Genomic DNA, 21,061 nt, shown 5'->3' on the forward strand with positions numbered 1-21,061 from the left:
ATTTCAAACTATTCAGTCATAAAGTATTCTTAATTTTATTTCTTTCACTAAAATAAACATCAAAGATCTTCCTTGGTTTTTACCTAAAAATGACTGTTCCTATGAATCATTAAGAAAGCCTCTTACTCAGGATATTATCTTTACTGTATTAAAAAGGGGGAGTTGAGGAGAATCTTTGCTACGAACCCACCTGCTGCTGCTGAAGAGGGCACTCTTGGCTTTCTTTTACAATTCCCCTAATTATTTTCCTCATTCTTACCCTCTGCCTGGCCCCACTGCACAGCATTAGCAGGCCCATTTGTAAAGTAGTAGTAACACAAAGTGAAACAATGCCATAACTGTCATCCAAATTGTTCTGTACAGGGTAGTGGAAGTGTTCAGTAATAAATGATATAAAAAGGTCTTTTATTGACAAGCTGCCATGTGCTGTTTGCATTAGAGAATATGAGAAGATGATGGCTGCTGCCCCTAGGTCCCAGTGGCATTCAACTCAGTGAGATAGCAGAAAATGCTTCAGTTTGCTTAAAGCATTGATAACACCTCTAAATAATTAACTGAGGACTTCCTGTCTTCAATTACTTAATGCTTTTTTTAACATCTTGAGAGGATTATAAGCAATTTATGGATTTCACATGATGAGCACATTCACCGCTATTCCCACAAAGCATTTGTGGGATCATGTTTCCAAAGCTTTGATGTAATTAAAAATAAGCAGCAAGACAATGGTGCAGTGGCAAGGTGCTCGCCTTCTCGTCTGTTATTTGCGAGACCCTAGATTCAAAGTCTCAAGAAATACTAATGCTACAGCTTCATTAATGTTCAACTGTTGCTCAGGGAAAAGCAGACAATTTTGGAAAAAAAAAAAAAAGAAAAAAAGGAAGATGGGAAAATCGAAACAGATCCACAGGGAATACGACAAACAGTTCAAACATTATATGAAGTAAATTTGATTCTTTTATTGTATTCTTTTAATTTAGAAAGCAATAACTATCCACATTGCTAAATCACTGTCATGAATTCCACATTATTACCCAAGGAAGATCCTGCAGAAAAAAGTAAAAGATTTGATTATGACTGTCAGGAGGAATGATCACTTATTTCACTCCTGGCTTACCACGGCAGCATTGGACAATGGCTTAACAGAACAGGCACACAAAAGGAAAAAAGATCCTTGTTTCTCAGAAATAAATTTCATTTCCTCTCACTTCCAAATGGTAAGAAAACCAGTATTGTTTGCATTAAAATGAAGATATGACTGCCTTGTGGAAGCAGAAGTATTTTTCATTGGGTTCTATAAATCATGCCTTGTTGGTAGGTTGGTACTATAAACTCACAACAGCAACTCTAAAACATGTACCACCACCTGGCACACTCTAGCTAATATCTCATGTCCAGGAGCACTGAATATGGAGACAGGAGTAATACGCTGTTGATGAATTTCACACTTGAGCATGACATTGTCAAAGAGGAACAGCAATCTTACTCTTCTGTGAGTGACTACAGCAGAGACAAACTCTTTTAAAGCACCAAGGGATCCACTCTGACTCAGGACTCATGCTTTGAGGGGTGGTTGAGAATGCCAAATATGCTCTAGAGGATTTATGTGCCTTAAGTCAACTTCTATTCTTTGGCTGGCTGTCATATGGTATGTATAACACATGAATCTTGAAATTTCCTATTAGCGTGGAAGAAAAAAAAAAAGGAAAAAATAATGCATTTGTGAGATACAAAAACTTGATGAGCAACCTGAGGTCAAAGAGTGAAAAAAAGATATCCCATAATGTGTATGGCCTATGTCCAACAGAAATATTTCTAAGAATAACTTTGCTTCAGTGTAACATGCAAAAATAATTTAAAATTGAATATGTAAAAATAATACATTTGAGGTCTGAGTCAAACCTTCCCCCAAAATCCCTTAACTAAAGCTTCTTTCAATAAGTATTGAGAAAATGGCTATAAGCAATATATAAGATTATAAACAGAATTCAGGATCTTTCCTGTTCTGTCTTCCTTTCCTTTTTATTATTTCAGGCATAAAATACTGGATCCTTCTCACTCCCACATTGCTACACATTCACAACTGCATTACTGCACATCAGTGATGTTAAAAGAGAGAGTTGAATCTGAATGAAGGGACGGCAAGCCTACACAGAATATCTGAGTCCTTGAGCACACCATAAGGATTGTATCTTCAATTGATCTGGATAGATTTATTTTAAAATTTTGAAATTAAATCTATTAATATTTTAACAAACAGCAGCTAGAAATGAAAGAGATTGAAAAAAAAAATTAAGATGTGTATAGTCATGATAAAGCATTCCAAACTGTGCACAGTACTGGGGATTTAAAAGTTACTGACAAGTGGCTTTTTTAATATATTAATACAGTCTTATATCTTAAGGACAGGACATTAGCCTGTCAAAGAGCTCTGCCTCCTTACCTGATACTGTGTGTTGCATTCTGCCTGCAGCATCAGTGTATATAAGTCCTTTCCCTACTTGACTGATCTGGTACTCTCTGATGATACCATTTGGTTTCTTGGGTGCAATCCAGCTTAAATGTAATGCTGTTGAGTTCAGAGCACTGACGTCTGGTGGCTGAACACTCTCTGGGACTCCTTGGACAGTGACTGCAACTACCTGAAGACATATGAATTAAACAGCAATTTAATGTAATAGTACACTAGATACCATGATCAATGAGAATGTCACTTTTGTTTTAAAATGTTGTTTGGGCTGGCATATCATTACCAAGGGTCTGGAGAACTAGTTACTTTTTTCCTCCTTTTTCACAATGAAATCTGACCTTGAATACATTACATAAGTCTATGTCTACAATTTATCACAGCAGGTTCACTATGTTTTAGCTGCAGTGTATGGCACAGGGTGAAACAACAGAAACTGTATTGCTTGAAAACTCTTGATAACTCTCTTCCATATGGTTTGTCAGTGTCTCTGCATTTTAACTGCCTGATTTTATATATTTTAAGCACCAGTAAACATGGGGCTAAGCCTCCATATATCCCATGCAATCTGAACTCTATTGTAGCTATTTGCAACTCCATACTTTTTTAAGGAAGCTAAAGAGTTTGAAAGATAGAATAACTTTGCACTTGTTCTTTCTATAAAAAAAAGGAAAAAGCTAATTTTCTATTGACACATCTCCACCATCACCTACAGAAGAGGCATCTCCAAATTATACCGGTTTAATAAGTGAGTCAGACCATTTTCTCTTTGAGAATCACTTTTCTTTTTCTGTTATTACCACCATAAAGTATTTATATTATGCTGTAAATACAAAATGTGCCCTCTATAATATATTGTCTTAGTGCATTTGGTGGAATCAGTCCCTACTTGCAGACGTCAGTGTTTGCAACAGTAAACTCCTTAATTATAGGCTAGTGAAATAAGCAGGATTTATTATCTTGGGTTGATGGTTGCAGCAACTGTGCCTACATAGCTTCCAAACCACAGCTCTGGGTGCAGGCAGAGGACTATGCACCTATCTCCATCCATCTACATTAGTGTTTCTTATTTTATACTTCTGGCTGAGATTTTCATGAATATGAAAACATTTAAACACCTGCAAAAAAATAAACTTTAAATCCCACGTATATTATAATTACAAAGCAGAGTCATTATTCCCCACCTCTGCCCCACAGACCTTACACTTGTAGTCCTAGAAATTCATTTTCATAGAGACAAGGATAATATTGTGGAAAACAGGCTACTTAAGAAGTAATTTTTGCAAATTATGAATAAAGCAGCTACTTGACAGAATAAGAACTAGAGCTGGTTAAATAGCAATGTTGGTGAAAGGCATCCATGATTCAAAGTGATACAAAAGGAAATGAAGCAGTGACAAAGGGAGGTAAGGGATTGTTTGCTTAAAACTGAAGCCGAGGTAGGTTGTGCACAAAGCGACAGTAAAGCCTGAAGCAGGAGTGGTCATGGAAAGCCAGCAAAGGGTAATATAGTGAAAGGAGGCTCTTCCACTAGAGTGGAAAAGTAAGAAGGTTGTTGAACAAATTGATAGGCTATAACTAAAGCAGATGAACTAAGAAGTACCAATGAAGAAGAGGCTATAGACCTCCTAGTGAGAAGCAAAAATTTAATTTCCAGGCTTAGAGAAAGTGCATTTTAATATTCCTTACTCTATTCTGTCATGTACAGCTTTCTCTTTAACAAACATCAGTTCCTACAGTGCAATTTCAGCTTTGCCAAGACTGAGATACTGCTTTCTTCCTCCGTTTGCTTGTATCAGCCTTGGGTTCCAAATAATCATCTGTCAGTAGTTGAATCCAAATAAGATTATTGATGCTTTTTACTTACTCAATAATCAGCGTGTCTTCAAATTACACCTTTCCAAAAGCATTTTTATGTTACCACACTGGCTAATAAAATTCTGGCACCAGTTCCATAAAGACCAATTCACCAACCTTGCTGCTGTCTGTGCAACCAGCAACAGTGCAGGCTCGCAGCTGGTATGAATATTCTTGGTATGGCTGGATACCACTTGTGTCTGTGAAGCTCATTTCTGTTCCTCGAAAATACTCAATTCCATTTCGGAGAATGATATAGTGAATAATGAGACCTATTGCAGAAAGAAAGTTTTCCCTTTGGTTAGCTGAGTAATCCTGTGTGATGGTAGAATAACCTACTCTGCATACAGAAAACATTAGATGAAATAACTGACCACAGTAAGAGACAATCATTCTGCTAAACGCCTAATGGCAATTACCAGATACTTTCCTCAGTATCTGTACCAGCATCTCAGTAGATCTCAGTTTTTATTAAGAGAGCTCTTCCAAGTTTCCTCACTGTTTGAAAATAATAGGCAAGATTTCCTGAAAGAAACATGAGTACCACCACCCCTATCCCCAAATCCCCACATACTTTTAAAGATCATTGCCATTTTCTGATCATATTTGCACACTTATTATTACAACTGCTCTCAAAAGAGGACTCTTGGCACTTCATAGAGACAAACGGAATTGTCTTCTGTGAAGTTGGACTCTACTCTTATTTGCAATGAAAATGGTATCAACCTAGAGCAAAATCTTCTTGCAGAGTTTGGGAATATGTATATTTCAGTGACAGGGTTTAATGTTTTGTGATTTTGGAACACTGTCAGTGGAGAGATAGAACATACACTTTTAAAAAAATGTATCAGTACCATTTGGTTGAAGTGGTTCCTCCCAGTTTAGAAGTATCATGTCTTCCCGATTATCTACTTTGGCCCATTTTGGTGGACTTACACCCTGTGGCACATCTTGTTTAGTGACAGCTCTGCTAATTTCACTGACACCTCTTCCATAGCTATTCCAAGAAGCCACTCTGTACTCGTATGTGACAAAAGGTTCGAGGTCCACATCTAGAAAAAGCAAGTTACATATAGATCATCTCAGTCTTATCAAAATAAAAAATAACTAATTTTTTTTCTGCATTTAAGGACAGATAGAAATGGAAGTTGTTCCTTTAGACAGGGTCATTTTCAGATATAGCAGCATCAACTTTTTCTGAAAGCATGTTTAGACATTATGTGCTCCCTAAATTTTGCTACTCATTGCATTTCCTTAAAGGTTCTGCCATGATTCACAGACTACTTCTTAAAAGAATTCTACTTCCTACAGTTCATAGAATCATAGAACAGCCTGGGTTGGAAGAGACTTTAAACACCATCTAGTTCCACTCCCTCTACCATGGGCAGGGATACTTTCCACTAGACCAAGTTGCTCCAAACCCCATCCGACCTGGCCTTTAACACTACCAGGCATGGGGCACCCACAACTTCTCTGGGGAACCTTTTCCAGTGTCTCACCACCCCCACAGTAAAGAATTTCTTCCTAATATCTCATCCAAACCTACTCTCAGTTTAAAGTCATTCACCCTTGTCCCATCACTATCTGCCCTTGCAATAAGCTTCGTCAGCCCCCTTTAGGTACTGAACAGTGGTGTAAGATCTCCCTGGAGCTTTCTCTTCTCCAGGATGAACCACCCCAGCTCTCTCAGCCTGTCTTCACAGGAGAGGTGCTCCAGACCTCTGACAATCTTTGTGGCCCTCCTCTGGTCTTGCTTTATAAGATCCATGTCCTTCTTCACATTGTTTCACATTTGATTAGAATACCTGGTAGCACTCAGAACACCTTTTTCTCCAGAGCAAATTAAATATACCAGCAAATCACCGATCTGCTATGCCAGTTTTCCTTACCTGTAAATGAATACTGTGTTGGACTTCCTGTGTAGACAGTCTCCTCTTCAGTTGGACACACACCTGCTTCTACCTCTGTTTCTTTAGCACTCTGTGAACCTTTTATCCATGCACAGATATTCTTCCTAGGATCAAAGTCACACTTTCCACAATGTGCTGTTGCCTCCATAGATAAAGGGCAAAGGATATTAGCCTTGCATTCTTCTTTTACCTAAGGAATACACATGCACATTTAAACGTATTTCCCATATCTTCCTTTCTTTACAAAAGCTTCCATTAGTATTTCCCTATCTTTATAAAACAAAAAATTAGGTCACCACCTGGAGTATATTTCTAGCATGTGGAAGACCCTTTCAGCCTTTGGCCTGTCTACTGCCTTTGATCATTAATGATTTTATAATCCTTTCTAAAAGAAAGAGATTTTTTTTTTGTAAGATCCTTAGATGAAAGCATCAGAAATTTTAACTACTGGAAGCACAAATGGCTAGATTTGTTGAAGACAGAAGAGTCTAGAATCTATGAGAACAGGATTTTATCCAAGAATTTGAACATTCTGTTCCTGCAAAGGCCAATATTCTGTGGCAAGTCAGTAGCAAATTCCCAGCCCCTCATGCAGCTTGCCAAGTACACAAGAGGGCTCTGTGCAAGTCCTTGGCAGCTTTCAAGGCTGAGAACTCTATCCATGGGCTCTATAAATCATGTCCTCTACCACATCACTCCTAAACAGAAGTTTTGCTGCAATAAGAGGATCTCTGCAAACATGGATGAAGATATAAGATTTAACCCATAAAGAACAATTCACAGAAATAGAAATATAACTGAACATCCAAAACTTTCCATTGAAATCCATGAAATAATATTTTTGCCAAACCATACATTAGAGAGCAATAATTCTCATAAAATATAGCTTGTTGCAGAAAGAAATGTACTGCCATATTTGCAACAAATACTTCTGCCCTATAGGCTATAAACTTCAGAAGGAAAACCAAACAAATTATATCTAATGCTTCCTTAATTCACCTATTGAAATTAGGTTCTTAGCTGATTATGAACCAGCTAATTTAATTTCCCAAACCTGGCACTTTCACAAAAATTACGTTGTGATAGATATCAATATAGGATGTAGGATATAGATGGATTGGATTCCCATATAAAGTAGCCCCAGAATGTCTCAGACTATCAGTCCTTTTAATGTTAGTAAATCTATACATATCAGAAAGCCAGCAGTATCTCTTTTCTACTGCGGGTAAGTGAAATACAAAGCACTTTCTTTGTTTATACATTATACCTAAGGCAGGGATCTAGTGTGTTATCTACCAGAATTCATTAACTTATTCTCAGCCATTTTTTCCCTTGCATGAAGTACTAATACAATGCATTGAGGAACTGTAGCTGACTCATCACAACGCTTGGATTTTCTCTAGGAGAAAATTATTCAGTCTGAAAATGAAATGACATGAAAACCTTGACATGAAAAGGAGAAGATGCAAGAAATATTTCTATATTAACTTAGCAGATGAACAAAAAGGATACAGGAACACCTGCATATGGCGGGATGGGGTCTATTTCACTTTACTGGCAAATTTCACAATATCTTTCTGATCTCCATATTGTAGAATTCACAATATTCAATCCTCCTTTTTTTTTTCTCTCACCCACTTTCTTTCTCTCTTATTATAAATACAAAAACAATTTTATAAAAAGAATATATACATATATATCCAAACAAGGTTCCCATCCTTTCAAATGTTTATTTTCTTAAACAAAAATTGTAATAACAGTTGACAAAATTTTTACAGTTTACACATAACACCAAGATGCTGATTCTTTTTGATTTCTGTTGTAGTTGCAAGACTTTGCAGCTTTGAAATTTTGGCAAAAAGGTCTCGTGCTGATGCCTCTAGTCACTAGGTACTCTTGGAAAAGATCAAATTAGCCTTTATAGTTTTTAGTTTACTCTGACATTAAAACAGAATGAAAAGAAACAATATAATTCATCAGGTGTGAAAGGACCTATACTAGTACTGCTGAAATTTATGTCAACATTGCCACTGGCTTTCTGTAGGATCAGGATGAAGTTCATCAAGAAGATGTCAATTGCTTTATTTTTATTTATTTTTTTAGGGGGTTGGGAGTCATGTCCTACTGCTTGCCCAAATTGAAATGTTATAGCATTTTATACTTTAGAACTGGACAGTTCAATTTTTATTTCCACTTAAGGAACATCATCAAAAACAGTGGTCACAGAATGGAAACTGGCTATGCATGTCGGTCTTGTTAGTATGCCAGCTTTTAGCCACTGTACTAATCTGAAGTGCTGGGCAACACTTCACAGAGGCAGCTAATCATTATTAATTCCTTTAGAATTCATTGCAATAACATCAATCATGGTGAACTCATTCGGTATTAATATGGATGTAATGTGAAAATGAATAATGCACACAAGAGTTTTTTATATTCCTATTTTAGAAAAATAGTTATGAACAGTGTATTTCTCTTTCCATCATCAAATCAGAGCTACCGAGAGATTTTCTATCAATTACCTTCATCATCATTCCAGCTGAAATCTTGTCAGAGCAAACATATTTCAAAGGATTATATCCAACTCCATTACAGCATTCTTCGCTCTTTGGAATAAGTTCAGTCTCACAGCATTTTACTGGCACTTGGTCATTCTTTCTAACATGTGCTAGGGACTCACCACTGGAACCTGAGCAGCATATGGTATCTGACTTATTCACGTATTCCTGCCCACAACAGAACATCCCTGAAATGAACAAACAAAAAAAATATATCTGAATAGGAAAGGTAGGTAAATAAATAGATAGACAGATAAGAAAGGAGAAAGCTCAGAATGCAACAGATCTTGGCATAAAAACCACCAGCAGCTGGAATTATGCAGATTTAGCTAAAGTGAGATTAAATTCAAACGTGAGGTGACTGAAGTAAGCATCCTGACTTCCAGAACTGCTGAAAACAATCAAGAATTAGAGAACTAAACAGGGTCCCCTACAATCAACATTCACGCCTGCTGAACTTTTTTAAGAACTTTGCTATGAAATACCATACCAAGGTTCTATGCACAGCAGGTTGGAGACAGACTGCTGATGAAAATTTTCTGTAGAATGTAAAAACTGAGAAAGCTTCTATCCAGGTCTCATTCTTCTCCCCCCCCCCCCCCCCCCCCAGACAGACTTTCAACAGTGCATCTTAGCATTCCAGAATTTATCATATATTTTATGTTTTAAATTCGGGGTTCATATTAGATACATCGAACTGAATGGGTCACTTGCCAAATACCCACAGTGAAGTTTCAGTCATCTAATACAGAGAATTACTTTTTAAGAACTTAATATCTAAATATAATTTGCATTTCTAGAGTGAAATTGATAAGATGCCAAAAATAATTCCACTGTCTTTCTTCTGGTTTTAAGAATTTTCTTTCTAAATTAAAAGCTCATCATAACCAGTATAATTTTCCATATATTCACATGAATTATTCTGCAACTGAAAAATACCAGTGTAGAACCTCATACCATCAAAAGAATGGGGTAAATTTTAACTATGAACCAAATGCTACAAACTCCTATATAATTGGTAATGAAATAAATATTACTACTAATTGAACTAGAAAGCTACCACACAAAAAATAAGGTTGTGATATACTCTTATGTCTACAAAGTAGTTTGCATTTGACATAATTTCTGTCATATGGAGGCATTTAAAACATGTGCAAAAGTGGCCACTTTTTTTCACTGCCATTTATTGCAGCAAATCTATCTTAGGAAGACGTACTTAATGAAAATTAATCTTTAAAGGTATGATCCTGCTAAAGCATTCAGAGCATTTAATTCCAATCACTGGAATAACTGAAAATGGTGACATTACTTGCATACTTTACCTTTTTTCAGGGCTGGTTCTATTCACAGCAATGAAACTGTGATCACCAGCTCTCTAAGAGATAAATACTTCCTCTTGTTCACACCCTTTTTCCAAATTGTCCTAGGATTTTACCAATTTTAAGCAGAGAATTAATGCAGAAAATGACTCAATTCAATACTAATAAGCGACTCAGACAGCCCCAAGGGACTTTTGACAGGCAAACTAAAATTTTGATAATGAACTGTTTTTCTATTGAAACAAACACGGCTGTATTCTTTCACTGTGAACCTCATCTTTGTTTAACTGAATTAAATTTTTCAGCCAAGATTTCACTCACATAACAAGAAGTGACTCCCTTTCTAGTTTCTTTGGTAAACCATTACTTCTTTAATTATTATCAACCTTGTTCCAGTGTGATAAATTGCTAATTACTTAATACCCTAATCAGCGTTCATTCTTTGCACAGATAAACTGTGACAGCGCCATTAATTTAAATAGTAATTTCACTTAATGGCCAGAACGGCACACCAGATTTTTATGCAGCATTTTCTGAAGACTGCATCCATCACTGCAATATTCTGACATAAAGATGTCTGACGTGCACTAACTCACTTAGGGAGAGCAGATGTTGCAGAGCAGAGTTTGGTAGTAATTCCCAGAGTGCATCACTTCAGCATGAATGAGCTGCAAAGGCAGAGGTAGACAATCTTCTGAAACTGCATTGCATAGCCTCTGACCTTTCCTTAATTTATCACATGTAGCACTTGACTCCTGAACCTTGACACCTCAAATGTACAATTTTAAATATGCTCCAAGAAAAACAAAATAGGACCATGTAATATTGATGGATTGATTTGCCTTCTAAAAATCGCTTTATTCAATTGCTGAAGGATCCAGAAATTCCTATAAACCCTTGCTGAATTCAGCAAAATACCAAAACGCAAACTATTTGTTTGTAAATCAGTTGGAATGCGTGTGTCATATTTTATATATTTATGTTTCATAGGCACGTAGTGCATTACAGCAAAAAGAAAATCCATGGGATGGAAAAGACACTTCCTGCTAACAGTGATTTCTGTCAACAATTATTTCATGTTCATCCCCAGCAACTGAAAAAAATTATAAACATAGCTGAGTGATGAATTACTAATTTAGTAAATCTGCAAAACCAATGCTTTCAAAAGGGAGAAATGGGTATTAAAAGGCTTACCCTTTGCAGCCAGAATAGAGGATCAACAAAATACAGAGTCAGTGTACATTGCAAACTACTCCAAAAATCCTTGGCTTACATGTGGGTATTGCAACTATTACAGATCAGGAACCACAATGGTACAAAAGCATCATCTTTCATGATTCTGGGATGTCAGCATAGTGGCAATAAAAAAAAATTAAAAAAAAAAATAAAAAAAAAAAGAGAGAGAGAAAATCCAGGAGTGGTTTTAGCTGACATTATCCCTTATAGCCAGAACTTTGGATAATCACACTGCAGCAGGAGGGCTCAGGATGTGCATGTACAATGGCACCACTGCCAGCCTTTGCCAGTAGATGTCTCTATGGTCACCCCACTAAATAAGGCCAACAAGGGGTGAAAAAGAAAACCTAAGAAAATAGAAACTAATAAATAAAAAAAAAAGAAAAAAGTAATGTGAGATGGACAAAACATCTCTTTTCAGGACAGACTCTGTGAAAAAGGTATACAATACTAAATAAAAAAGTTCTGTGATTCAGGCCTTTAAACCAACATTCAATACAAACTTGGGTCTAGATTCAGCAGAAACACACTGATTTGGAGCTGGTCATGCAACAAAATAAGGCTGTGCACAAGGTTTGCAGTTTCAGTGATCATGTTTTTCTTCTGTGATTATTGTTTTCAAGGACCTAAAGCTCCCAAGTAAAAGCTTTAAATTGTCATTATATTTTTAACTATGGCATACATTTCCAACTAAAAACCAGAGCTTTAGAAGCAATCCAGCTTTTGCACAAAGCTTTCTTTTTTTGCGCCCCTGTTAACTGTTTCCCCTTATAGACAATGAGCTCAGCTCTCCAATTACCATATTCTTGCAAAATTCAACTTATCCATTTGCCAATGATAAGTAAATTATGGTTTTATGTAAGAGTATTTTTTCCATTAGAATCATTATAATAATTGGGATAGGGAGCAGGCAGATTTTTGTTCCTGGTTTGTGCATTTTCTTGATGTATTTAGCAGGGCTGAATTACTCCAAGAAATTAGTTAAAAACGTATTGAGCATGATGCATACAATATGATAAGAAACCACAACCTATTCTACATTTAATGCAAAAGAATAAGATCTCTTTTCAACTATGGCACTAATTCATCTTTCAAACCTGTATGTGTTCAGCTTCTGGCTCACAGCATAAAGTCCTCACAGAAAACCTGTGAGCGAAATAAAAAGCCACTGTTTTCTTTTTTAATAGCCAAAAATATGTCCTACTGACCCATTCTTGAGAAAAATAGTGTAAATGATCGAGCACTATAGGCTACACACACTTTAAAAAGAGGGATATAAAGGTTTTTTTAAATATATATATTTAAGGAAAAAAACTGTTAAGAATACATATATAATGAAATGAAGAACATAACTTTCATCCCAAGATACCTGTATTACACTCCTACACAACTCATCTGCCCAGAGAGAGCAGTAAAAACATAAACGCTACCCCAGCAGTTCTGTTCCAACAGCATCTGTTAATTCACTCCATTTATAAAATACATATTGACAAAGACAACTGAACTGGGACCGGGGAGATTTGATTTGGTGTGAGAAAGTCAATTCAATGTGATTTTGTTAAAGGGCTCCTGCAGGCAAATAAAAGAGTTTAAGTAATAAAGTACATAAAGACATGTTTTATGAGCCAGTCCCGTCTTGTGGCAGCCACATAATGCGCTGCTAAGCAAGAGGGCCTTGTTCAGAGCTGGTACTGTGAGCTCAGTGTTGACGCTGTAGATCAAGCACAATTAAGGATCACAGTGAAAAGGGGCTAAAATCATGCAAGCAAACACTGTTCACCACATATGTTCCATGAGTCACCACTGGAAGGGAAGAATAGTAGGGAAACCGCAGAAAGCGTTGCAATGTTCTTCTGATTAGCTCATTGTGACAGTCAGCACTGAACTAGGGTGCTTCTAATACCACAGAAACTGAAGGATCCAGTAAATACAATAAATAAGATAAAGACAGAGCTTATTTTTTGGGAAAGGAGGAGTTCAGCCTTCAGATCTGGATTCCTAGTTATATATTAATATCCTTAGTTGGACAACTAGAGGGTCAAACTGGCACGCACCATCACTCATCTTTGTACACCAAGCAGAAGTGGATACTAAACCTTCATTATTTCTGTTTTGAAATCAGGCTCCCCTTTGAGACTGTAGTAGTTTCTGAAGTCTTTTTGTCAGGCTGAGAAAGCTGATGGTATATAATTTGTCTAATAATTGTGGAAAGAAAAGACACATGAAACTGTCTGAATAGGTTTTGCAATAATACCTCCAATCTCTGTCATCAGCTAGTCATAGAGTGTTTTATGAGGAAGTAGGGTTCAGGTTGTACGTCTGAGTGGTGGAGTAATTTCCTACTGTGTGGAAGAGGGTAATGGCATACACCAGATGAGTCAGTGAGTAGTGCTAGGGATTAATTTTTGCTAATTTCAAACACAAGTGAGGGACATAGACCACCAAGCAGATAGCATGTCAATCTTCAAATTCCCGGTGACTAACCCTCCATTTCCAGACCAAATGGAAAATCCCTGCACTGCGATGCATGGCGGCACAGGGTGGCCAATCTAGCTTCTGCTCTACTCATGAGAGGGGACTGGTCCTACTTCCTGACTTGCATGAAGAAAGATCATGCTCTCCTTTTGAATTTTCTGTTTTCTCCAGCCCCTGTTGCTTTTGGACAAAGCAAAGAAGGTTACTGAAAGCTCACCATTTTGCAGTATAGCAGACTACGTGACTAAAGTGCAACAACATTTTAATAAATTGGCATACACACTTTAAATCTGAGTGTGTCACTTCTGAATGCTTAGGGTCACAAGAGATTTAGCAAGATGAAGACCTTTTTTCCTTAAAGACTTGTTACTTACCTGTGACAGGCCTGTATGCAGTCCCTTCTTTTTCATCACCACAACAGACTGAGTCCATGCTTATGACTCTTCCACCACAGCACTGCTGATTGAAACTGTCGTGAAGGGATCCACCACAGCAGATTTGATTGCCCGATGTGGAGTAAGGCATTCCCTGGCAGCAAGAGTCACCAATTCCAACGGAAACTCTGTTTTCCTCTTCGTTAGGGCAGCATACTTCTCCTGTCAATTTAAGAATACAATTAAAGATTTTATCCATTTATAGCTCATGAAATTCCTGAGAGACCTTCATCAGATAGCAACAAGTCTAGATTCACACAGCTTCATGTACAAAACATTCCATGTGAAAGCATGGAATCACTCGGTATTTTAGAATGCTATAAAAGTATTATATTCATTTGTAATAATGATTAAATAAACATGGATTCATTAATTCAGGCCCAAGACTCTGTAAGATATCAATATGCAAGTATAGCAGAGACAAACTGCGAAGAGCAAAGAAAATAATATCTGTACATATGACAATTGTACAGTTGGAAACCTTTTGCAATTGAAGCTACATAGTAAAGAGAGCTCGTTCTTGCTATGTTTAATAGAACCATCAGCCTACTTATTCTCAGCAAAAAATTTCCTTGTCTCCTTCAAAATCATCCCAAACTTGTTTTGATGGACTAATTCACAATGCTTTAAAGAGTTTTTCAGTGTCACTCAGGACTTTATCTCATAAAGAATTTAAGGATTAAACTCACTTTAAAAATTAAATACCACTGTCACAATTGGTGGGCTTGGCTGCTACTTAAGCAAAAGCATGAGCTTTTGCAGGAAAAGACCTTAGGATAAGACTTCCAGTAAGACTGACACTATAATGGTGGGTTGGGCTGGGCTGGAATAAACTGTGTGCTATGAACAGAGTAGATACTGCTATCAACGATACAAAAATTATGGTAAATTGCAATAATTTTCATTCACTAGTGTCTGTGCTTGATCTAATCCAGTGTTCTAAAAGTCACATTTTTACATTATCCTTCTGTGTTGCAATGTTTTCTGTGGCTCAAAAGTCATTTGGAAGGAGTAGTGGTTTTGTTTCGCTATTGAAGATGGGTAGGAGAGTTGATTAAAGTATTTTGATTCCCGATTGTTATTCTAGGAAATGTACTTTGATTTTTAAAACTCAGCTTTCTCATTTAAAGCAATATCTCAAGTCTGTTTCTTACGAAAAATTGGGAATTACAGACAGAGAGCTCTAAACCCAGTGCAGCTTTGGTCAGAAATAAACATGTGATGCAATTGTAATAGAGGAGAGAGAACAGTGTTTTCCTTTCTCCCCACTTCCCTTGTGCCCGGGTGGTATTAGCATTATTTATTCTGCCTCCCATCTTAGTTATGAGATGGATGTTTGCACTTCTTTGTGCACTACTGTTTCAGAAACTCAGATTCTGCCTTCCTAATTTGTAATCTTCGTGCCTTCAGCGCACCACGAGCTATTGAGCTGGCCAAACAACATCTGGGAAATACATATTCTTAGAGAGTTTCCTGTAAAAATAACTTTATCAAATAAAGTCAATAATAAAAAAAAAAAGATGAGAACAAATTTTTAGTGTATAATAGATATAATCTGTCTAGATACTTCATCATATTTTCCTGCATTCCTCGGAAGCTAATTTAGTTGCTACACAGAGAAAGTATTAAAACACAGAATGTATCTTACATCTAGTGGAAATAAAACTATTTTTTTTAAAGAACTATTAGACATAAGACACAAAGGATCAGTAACCTGCTCATTAACCTCTCAAAATGGGATCTATTCCAAGCTAGGCTTGAAAATGTTCTCTCTTTGAAAACTACTATGCAGTCTTAACAGTTAATTGTTATCCTTATCAAAGAATGACCCACATTAACATTTAGCTTGAGGATATTAGCATATTTATAAAAATAAAAAAGAAAAAAGTGACCAACAGTGTTCATGTTGCTGCCCTTTAGAGTATAGAAAAATAATGCAGCAAGTATACTTAGGAAAAAAATTGTTTAAAATCATGTTCAAACATTCACTGTTTCATGCTTGTGGACTGCTGACTGAACAAGAACTACTTTCAGACATAAGACATTTTCTTCCACTGTGCTTTTCTTTCTTGATGTAAACAACATTAAGCTAGTTAACACAGACCACTGGATGGGGACAGAGGTCACAGTATAATCTCTCCATTTCAGAACATTGAGATTAATGAGGTCAGCAAAATACTCTTCTCTGGTTCTTCCATGTGATAGCATTTTTCTGATGACATCATGGAAGGCATTCTAATATTGTGATATATGAATTACTTTTCAAAAGATCACAAATTGGGATGTGCTGAATGTGTTGGCAAAATTTCAAGTGTTTCTGAGCCTAGGGAATGTGCGCCAGCTCATGAGTAATGGAAGCATTTTAGCTCCTGACCTGATGATTGCCTACAAAGAGATATATGCTCTGAACACTGCCCCCATGAAAGGGATCTCTCCTCCTCCTTTACCTCCCCTCTCCCTCTCAACAACAACCCACCAACAAATGGGAAAATCAAAGTCTGGACAATAAGAGAGAAGCACTGTTTTGGCAAACTTCCCAAGCAGCTCTGAGAATAAGAAAAGGATAAATTTCCATCAAAGTTAATACATGTGGGATGTTTTCTTTGATCTGTAACATTAGTGCAGAGTAGACAATGTAGAAACAAGTAGAATATCAACACCAAATACTAACAATTGCCCCACAAAAGAACTCACTATGGAAAACATATGGGGTCAAGTCAAGCAGACAACTAAACTGCACCACTAAATTGCCTGATGGTGTTCCTATTAAGCAGAACTGCCCTTCCCATTATGCAGCACTTACTGCAATTAAGTATAGTTTGGCATAAATTAGTTCTCTGGGAAATGACCCAATCATCAGGTTTCATCAATTAAGCTTTTCTTGTCTAAACAGAGTACACTGAGTTTAGAAGATGAAGGGACTGCAGTGTTCTTTGCTTATCCCACTGAGCTCAAGTCTCGAAGACATCTAGAAATCTTGATAAATCTCACGTTTATTTCTATGTTTTTATTCTCTTTGGTTTAACAAATATATCAACTTTGATGTTTTGTTTCATTCAAGCACTGGAAAGGAGTCGTCTCTTACCTACTAAAACTCTAGTGTAATAACCACCACAGCACTGATGTTTCGGTTGCACAGCATGTATCTGACCACCACAGCAAACCCCTGGTGAATTAGGAATAAATGGAATGTACTTGTCCTCGCAGCATTGGAATCCAGGTTTATTGTCATGCAGAATCCCATTACAACATACCTAGAAATAGTTTAAAAAAAAAAAATCAGCAAGGTAATATCTGTTAAACCGAATATAACGTGTTGTCTGGCAAAACAACGTATATGAAAACATGTACAACACTTCCTAGTACGGATACTAATACAACTGCAGTCAAATAAAATGTAACTTGGCTAAAATTCTGTGCCCTCCAGCATTATCAGACTCCAATAAACTACTGTGTATCTGACAGCATGCTGCTATTCTGTGGCTTTCAACTATACTGCACCTTAATAAAATAGTCGATTAGTATGAATCATCTTCCTATGCCTTGCAGGCTGTTTGAGTCTCTCAGTGTAGAGTAGATTGCAATATGTGGATACAATCTAACATCACCTTATCCTTTTCTTTTCTTCCCAATTCTTGTTTATTTATTTATTTATTTACTTAAGTATTCATTTATGCTGAAACATGTCATCTGAAACCCTTACAACTAAAAACCAGTATTTCCCAATATGAGCTCTTGGGTTTTCTTTCACATAAAAATAAGTGGAATTTTCTTCCTATAGCATATGATCACTTATTTATGACCATAGTTCTTCAGACAATGTGATCTCAAGAGAATAGTATGTATATAAGGATGGTTTTTTTCAAAATAAAATTTGTATGGAAATTAATTTTGAAAAGACCTTTTAACTGTGGACTTCATTCAGGTGCTGTCGAGAAAATTATACACTTCAACAATCAAATAATTATTTTCACACTTACTCCTGTGTCAATGGAGTAGCACACTGTATACACAGCAAATCACATAGCACAGTCAGTAAAATGACGGTAAAAATGGTAAACTTGGAACCTACAGTCAGTGCAACTTATATTAGCCTCTTGCAGCTAGACATGAAATGGAGTTGGTAGCAGAGAACAGATGTTAGAGCAGAGTTGCTCTTTTGTTTTAACACGGAGCACTTCCACCACTGACTTCAACCATGTCCTAAATCATGTTATCCTAGCAGCAAAGAAAGTGTTCCTCTGAATGATCTTTCATTTACCTAGGTACTGTAACTATTAGCTGACAAAAAATTTTTAAAAATGTGCATTACTAGGCTCAGGACATCTGCTCTGTATTACAATTACAATGTTAACAAAAATACAGACAAACAAAAAATATTTTCCTTATGTCATAAAAAAAATTCTCTTTGACTTCAGAGAGATGATGCTTTGTTTTGTTCGCTTTTGAATGGCCTTTACTCAATCACCCTTGGGAGTGTTAGGTTAGGTTCTGAAGCTACCATATGTAGACAATATGAAATGCAAAATTAACATGAGGTAAGGCAGAAGGGGTTCCTGTTACCTCATTATATTTTTAGGTTTTATAACGTTGCATATTTTGAACTATAACACCGTTTTCTGCCTTTCCAGCATACTTTCCCATTCAGCATCTCTTTTAGACAACCAATGTAGCTGAATTTTGTCAATTTCTGTTGAGGAATTTTGAGTTTCTGTAGGTCTATTATATTATTTGCTGTCCACTTTGTCACTGGTAATATAATCCAATCCATGAATTTAATTAACCTACTGTTCTTTCTTCCAGATCATTAGTTAAGATGTCAAATAAAACTCTACTTTACACTTCTTTTTCTCTGCTTCCTAGCTTTTGGATATTTTTAAATGACTGGCATGCATTCCTGGTTGAGTTTGTCTTCATTTACAATTGGCTGCAAAGAAATCTAGGAGTTTACTTAGTCTCTCTGCATTTCCAAGTCATTTTAAAAGCATTATTAAAAATATAAAATCAAGTACTATTGTGCCACTTTCCTCAGAAGATATCATTTTTAGCAAAAATTCTTGACACTTGTAAAAAATTCCCATCTTGTCCTTTTTCCTGTAACCTGAGCTTGAGACACCAGAGTCAGTAAATTCTGTACCTGCCTACATGAAAGGAGGCCAAATACATGTTCCTCATGCATTCTTGGCCCCAATTTGTGTGCCCCCTGGGATTGTGTCTATTTCTGTGATCTATCTAGTCCAATATCTCCTCTCCTTTTCATGGACTTCCTTTGTCACCTCTGTACTGTTACATTCTTTTCAGTTACGCACACCACTTAAATTTCACCTGAACATAGTCTTTCCATTTTTCAGGTAAAGAAAGTTACACATCTTTGGCATCATTCAGGCTCAGATGCTTAAGCAGCCATTTTACTTTCCATGTGATGCTTCCAGTTTTAAGAAATGCCCCTTCTCTTGCGAATCCTCAGCAGAAACACCTGCTCTGCGTATTTCACACCAAATCTGGGAGGGCCATTTTAGTACTAACTCTACAGCATTCAGTTTAGAACATTATTTACAAGATTGCATTATTACTGGTGTCTCTTCTTTTCCTCCTCATTTTCCTCAAAAAATCTCCAGCTGAACACTCAGGTGTGTTACAGTAATTTCAGCAGCTACTTTTTCCTTGTTAAAAATTATTTAAGATCCTCGGTATTTCTCAATAACCCAGACATAGTTTCCAAAGAGGTGTCCAGTCCTAAAACACTTTCACACTCTCAACTGGCATTACTGGTTGATATAGTTGATGCTATTATTATGTAGTTCCATAAAATTCTCTGTAGTCAGCTGTAAATTGTTAAATAACACTTTTTTGGCAGTCCTCTAGAGAGAGTTTCTATTTGCATTGATATTCAGCCCAAGGATTCTGCATTATCAATCCATAAAATAAAATGCATTCAAGTAATGCTAACACTATGTCACAGAAAAAGAAGAAAAGCAGATAGATTGAAAGTTATAGTGGCAAAAGGTTATTATTATCTCATCTTAGATCTAAAGGTGACAGTCCCAACTGGATGGTGCCGTTACGTACATGAAAGTAGAAGCCTCGTAGCGAACAGATACAGTGCCACCTACATTTTAGGGAGGTCAGAAGTTTGAAAGTTCAACATATGCTTGGTTATTAAAAGATCTTTACTATCTATGGAGATGAGACAAGATGTTCATCCTTAGATGTCATGGGAAAAATATCAGTAGACCAGGTTACTCTCCAATCAGTCCTGTAGTTGTCGTCCCACCCAAGCCCACAGAAGGACTGTGATCCAGGAGCACAGGGACTGCGAAGGGTTGAGCACAAGCAAAGGCTTATTTTAATACCTGAGCAAGGCCCAGTCAGCCATGACACTAACACAGAGTAACTAGATATCAAATCTGGTAGGCAGGATTACACAATATTTTAACGATTTTTAAAAAAACACTCCAAACTTATCTATGCAACTCTCTTTTAATTACAATTGTGTCATCCCTGATCCCTCTGCTTGCTGAAGACTTTGCTGAAGGATATTATCTGGCCTTATGGACACATGCCAGTTGAGCTAAGACTGATTTACTCAAATAAACAGATGTGCTAGGCAGCCATGTTTATCCTTCTTGTCAAACACTTGCTGCCAGAGCCACTTTGTGAAATAGCAATTCACAAAACACTCTCAGGAATTCCTATTAGCTACAGGAGTTCATTAAAAATTTCTGCCTGTGGAGAAAACACCAGAGTAATGATTGACCCATCATGTTCTCATGTGAGAGGGAATATTTTAAATTAGCAAGGCTCATTC

General features: G+C 36.7%; 1 protein-coding gene across 9 annotated transcripts in view; it reads right to left on the minus strand.

The window, feature by feature from the left end:
* USH2A (usherin) overlaps positions 1-21,061 on the minus strand; it is a 379,342-nt gene that overhangs the window by 72,797 nt on the left and 285,484 nt on the right. For all 9 annotated transcript variants that reach the window (XR_007903998.1, XR_007903997.1, XM_051783908.1 and 6 more), the window contains 7 exons: positions 17,339-17,507; positions 14,194-14,415; positions 8,754-8,977; positions 6,211-6,421; positions 5,176-5,373; positions 4,439-4,593; positions 2,441-2,639 (listed from right to left, as the gene is read on the minus strand). Coding sequence is in view for 7 of the 9 variants with exons in the window: in XM_051783908.1 (XP_051639868.1) it covers positions 2,441-2,639; positions 4,439-4,593; positions 5,176-5,373; positions 6,211-6,421; positions 8,754-8,977; positions 14,194-14,415; positions 17,339-17,507 (1,378 nt within the window). In the remaining 2 variants the exon portion in view is untranslated. The remainder of the gene's footprint in view (positions 1-2,440; positions 2,640-4,438; positions 4,594-5,175; positions 5,374-6,210; positions 6,422-8,753; positions 8,978-14,193; positions 14,416-17,338; positions 17,508-21,061) is intronic.

The sequence above is a fragment of the Manacus candei genome, unplaced genomic scaffold, assembly GCF_025592945.1.
Source record: "Manacus candei isolate 608988 ecotype Guabito, Panama unplaced genomic scaffold, ASM2559294v1 h1tg000017l, whole genome shotgun sequence".
NCBI classification, from domain to species: Eukaryota; Metazoa; Chordata; class Aves; order Passeriformes; family Pipridae; genus Manacus; species Manacus candei.